Raw genomic sequence first — 4,097 nt, 5'->3', positions numbered from 1 at the left:
GTTAAAAAAAAAAAAAAAAAAAATAGTCGAGCTAGCATAAATGCACATTAAATCTAATTAACACGCGAATTGAATTAACAAAATAATCCAAAATTTTAGTAAATTTAACAAAAACAACTCGAATTCAAGGACTAAATATGTAAAATAGNACAAAAACAACTCGAATTCAAGGACTAAATATGTAAAATAGTTAAAATAAAAGGACTAAATACGTAAAACTGTTAAAATAAAAGGACTAAATACGTAAAACTGTTAAAATAAAAGAACTAAATACGTAAAATCGTTAAAATAAAAGGACTAAATACGTAAAATCGTTAAAATAAAAAAGACTGAATACGTAAAATCGTTAAAATAAAAGGACTAAATACGTAAAATGGTTAAAATAAAAGGATTAAATACGTAAAATGGTTAAAATAAAAAAGACTAAATACGTAAAATGGTTAAAATAAAAAGGACTAAATACGTAAAATTGTTAAAAGAAAAGGACTAAATACGTAAAATCGCTAAAATAAAAAGGACTAAATACGTAAAATGGGTAAAATAAAAAGGACTAAATACGTAAAATCGTTAAAATAAAAAGGACTAAATACGTAAAATTGTTAAAATAAAAGGACTAAATACGTAAAATGGTTAAAATAAAAGGACTAAATTGATAAAAATAAACCAAAAACAAGAAGGCAGATGAAACATGTAAGCAAATTTAGCGGATTTTGTTTCTAACATCTCCTTTTGTCGTATAATAAATATATTCCAAAAAGAATAATAATAATAATAATAATAATAATAATAATAATAATAATAATAATAAGAATGTAAATTAAAATTTGTAGCCCATTAAGAAGACCTAAGTTGATTAAGTATTGATTATAATATAAATACACCCTCCCACTCTCTTCCATTTCTCACCATTTTTGTTCTTAATTATTGCTCTTCACTAAGCTCCATCAATGGCGGCCTCCTCCTCTTCTTCTTCTCCTCCTTGTGGAGCTTGCAAGTTCCTTAGAAGAAAGTGTGTCAATGGCTGCATCTTTGCTCCTTATTTCCCCCACGACCTCGGCGCCTCCCACTTCTCCGCCGTCCACAAAGTCTTCGGTGCAAGCAACGCTTCCAAGCTTCTCGCTCACCTCCCCGTCTCTCACCGGAGCCTAGCCGCCGTCACCATCTCCTACGAAGCTCAAGCACGACTTCAAGATCCGATCTACGGCTGTATCTCCCAGATTTTCGCTCTCCAACATCAGGTCGTTTTTTTTCTCGCGTTATATGTTATGTAATTTACTGTGATGTCCCTGTTGGGGAGGAGAACAAAACCACCTTTTATAAGGATATGGAAACTTTTCCGTAGCAGACGCGTTTTAAAGCCCTGAAGGGAAGCCCAAAGAGGACAATATCTGCTAGCGGTGGATCTGGGGCTGGGACGTTACATTTACTTAACGTATACTCGAACGATAATTTATATAATCGAGCTTAGTACTCGTCGGGTTAACGTTTTTTTCGTGTTTTTCGTGATCGGTTATTCGAAACCCTAATTTTTGGAAATGTTATAGGTTGTGAATCTAAGGGCTCAAGTGGCTTATTTGAGAGAACAAGCAGCTCAAATCATTCTTAACGGCTACATTACAAGAAACCCTAATGAATTACTGTACGGAAACTCTTTGTCTTATTCCGATGAGGAATTGCTGGATCTTCAAACTTGGCTGCTGGAGGAGAGCTGCAGCACCGCCGCACCGGAGTTTGAACCTACGGCGGGGCCGTACGTTCAGATGGGCGTCGCCGATTCTAATCTCGCCGGAGATTTCTGCTGTTAAGACCGTCCGATATCTTCTCTGGATTTTCAGATCAACGGCTACCAATCAAATGGAAGTATGGGTGTTTTTGTGATAATTTGAATTTCTTCTTTTTTTTTTTTAATTGAATTTTCTGCTTGTGTTTGTGTGTGATAATTGTCTGTAAAATTAAATAAGAAAAAAAAAACCCTAAATATTGATAAGTATGAACCCTAAGACGTTTTATTATTATTATTATTATTATTATTATTATTATTTTAAACTAAGGTAATTATGCTTGGAATTTATGTATATAAATCATATTAATTTTCTTATAATATAGTTTATTTTTAGTGCTTTGATTTTATTGCATGTTATATAAGTATAAGCTTCGTGGAATAAATTTATTTCTTAAATTTCATAGCTAATTTAATATAATCATAGTATTTTCTTATAATTATTTCATGAATTAATATATGAGATATTTATAATATAAAGAAATTTAAATATATGGGAATTTTGTGTTTTTTTTTATAATTAATATCTATTTAATCTATAAACCCTAAAAATGTTTTTTTTTTTTTAATCTAAGATATAAATTACATATAATTAATTTTTTATCTAATAGATCAGTTAATTTTTAAATATTTTCGGTATGTTACAAACTTATTATATACAAAATTGAAAGTTTAGGGTAAAACTGAGTCATATTAGACACAAATTAAAAATTTTATGAATCTATCTGTAATGTCTCAGGCGGAATATTCGAATTAGAATCTGAAATCCAAATTTTGTACTTTATGACCTTGATTAGTGCCATAGGAGTCGGACTCGGTGTCAATGGCTTTGTGTTGAACTGGGTTTTGACCGAATAGAGCGTAGAGTCAATGAGTTTAGTCGAACAGCGTAACGAGTCTAAGGGCATAATCACCCTACGACATGATCGTGCACGCCAATTGCTCGTATTAAACTACTTCTAAAAGTGAAGTCTATCCCCTACCAAAATTGATCATTTCAACATGTTTTATTCTCGCTCTCATTCAGACGTGATCTTAGTTCATTCATGTATCTCTTCTCTACTCGAGTCATATTTAACTTTCTATTCACCTGTGAGATCCAAGCAATTTGGCTTCTACCGCTAGCAGTTTGACTTGGAAGCAAACTATGTAGTTTTGTAACCCTAAGTAAAACCTAACGCTCCCGTCAAAATAGAGTTTTTGTCGAGAATATTTTTATTCATTTTTCTACAATGTACAATAAATATAAGATAAAAAAAATTCAATATTTAATTTCAAAACTTATTTTCATTAAAAATAAATCAAGAACAAGAAATAAAACATGTCCTAAACAAATATTACCCAACACAATATGTCTCTCTGTTAAAAAAAAAACAAAAACCTAAATATTATCAAACATGTCCCAAACCATCTATGGATGGCGAATACTATATATATATATATATAATACCACTTGTCACAATTGCACTTTTGATGGCAGTAGACTTACGATTGTGTGACACTCACTTTTCAATGATAAGTGAGCTAAGTCAATTCGTTCTTGCGTCGCCTACGGCCAAGCAACGTATGCTCGAGCCTCTGGCCTCGGTTTAAGAGAACGTTTTAGAAAACGAGGGCAGAGAAAGTTTTTTAAAAGAGTGATTTTTTAAAGAGAGATTTTTGAAAGAGACATTATATAAGCAAGTAAAAGAGAAACAACAACGGCTCATCGTATATAACCTTCGGTAGGGAGAAGTTGACAACTATATATATATATATATATATATATATATATATTAATCAATTACAAACTTATAACCCTAATAACTTTAATTTCCTTAAGATTGTGAGCAAAATAAGCTACAATTGTACAAATATCCATTATTTATCATTTATTTTAAGAAATTAATGTAATGAGTGGATAATATAAGTACAAATTGATTATTTATCATATACTAATAATAGTAATATAAAAAATAAATTATATAGTTATTTAAAATATATTGGGTGGCCTTTATTTATTTATTTATTTATTTTGATAATAATAATAAGAAATAGTTGCAACACTTTATATTAAGTGGTGCATATGAAAAGTTAGTATTTATTGGCTCTCTATACCCATTAACAATAGTGGAATCATTAATCATTCTTCTCATAACCTATAGTATTAGGGCTATCAAAATATCAAATATTTTCTTGTTTCAATTTTTTAATTATTATATTATATAGTTTTTATTTCCATTAAAAAAAATTAACTAAATCATAAAGTTAGTGATTTCATCAAATATATTATTCTCTTTAATATATTAAATATGTGTTTTTTATATTTAAAATATAT

General features: G+C 29.8%; 1 protein-coding gene across 1 annotated transcript; it reads left to right on the top strand.

Moving 5' to 3' along the window:
- The first annotated feature begins 947 nt into the window (after window positions 1-947).
- Window positions 948-1,805, top strand: LOC111779414 (LOB domain-containing protein 29-like). The gene is made up of 2 exons (XM_023659586.1): window positions 948-1,238; window positions 1,545-1,805. Exons 1-2 carry the CDS (start codon window positions 948-950, stop codon window positions 1,803-1,805), a joined length of 552 nt encoding a protein of 183 aa, XP_023515354.1.
- Window positions 1,806-4,097: the final 2,292 nt, after the last annotated feature.

This window comes from Cucurbita pepo, chromosome LG17, assembly GCF_002806865.2.
Source record: "Cucurbita pepo subsp. pepo cultivar mu-cu-16 chromosome LG17, ASM280686v2, whole genome shotgun sequence".
Lineage (NCBI taxonomy): Eukaryota > Viridiplantae > Streptophyta > Magnoliopsida > Cucurbitales > Cucurbitaceae > Cucurbita > Cucurbita pepo.
Note: the sequence above shows the minus strand (reverse complement) of the source record. Positions and strands in the feature narration are given on the sequence as shown.

Excerpts from the sequence above, each read along its gene's own strand:
- LOC111779414 (XM_023659586.1), top strand. The coding sequence starts at position 948 with ATGGCGGCCTCCTCCTCTTCTTCTTCTCCTCCTTGTGGAGCTTGCAAG. Across the intron at positions 1,239-1,544 it reads TTTTCGCTCTCCAACATCAG|GTTGTGAATCTAAGGGCTCA; the intron begins GTCGTTTTTTTT and ends GAAATGTTATAG.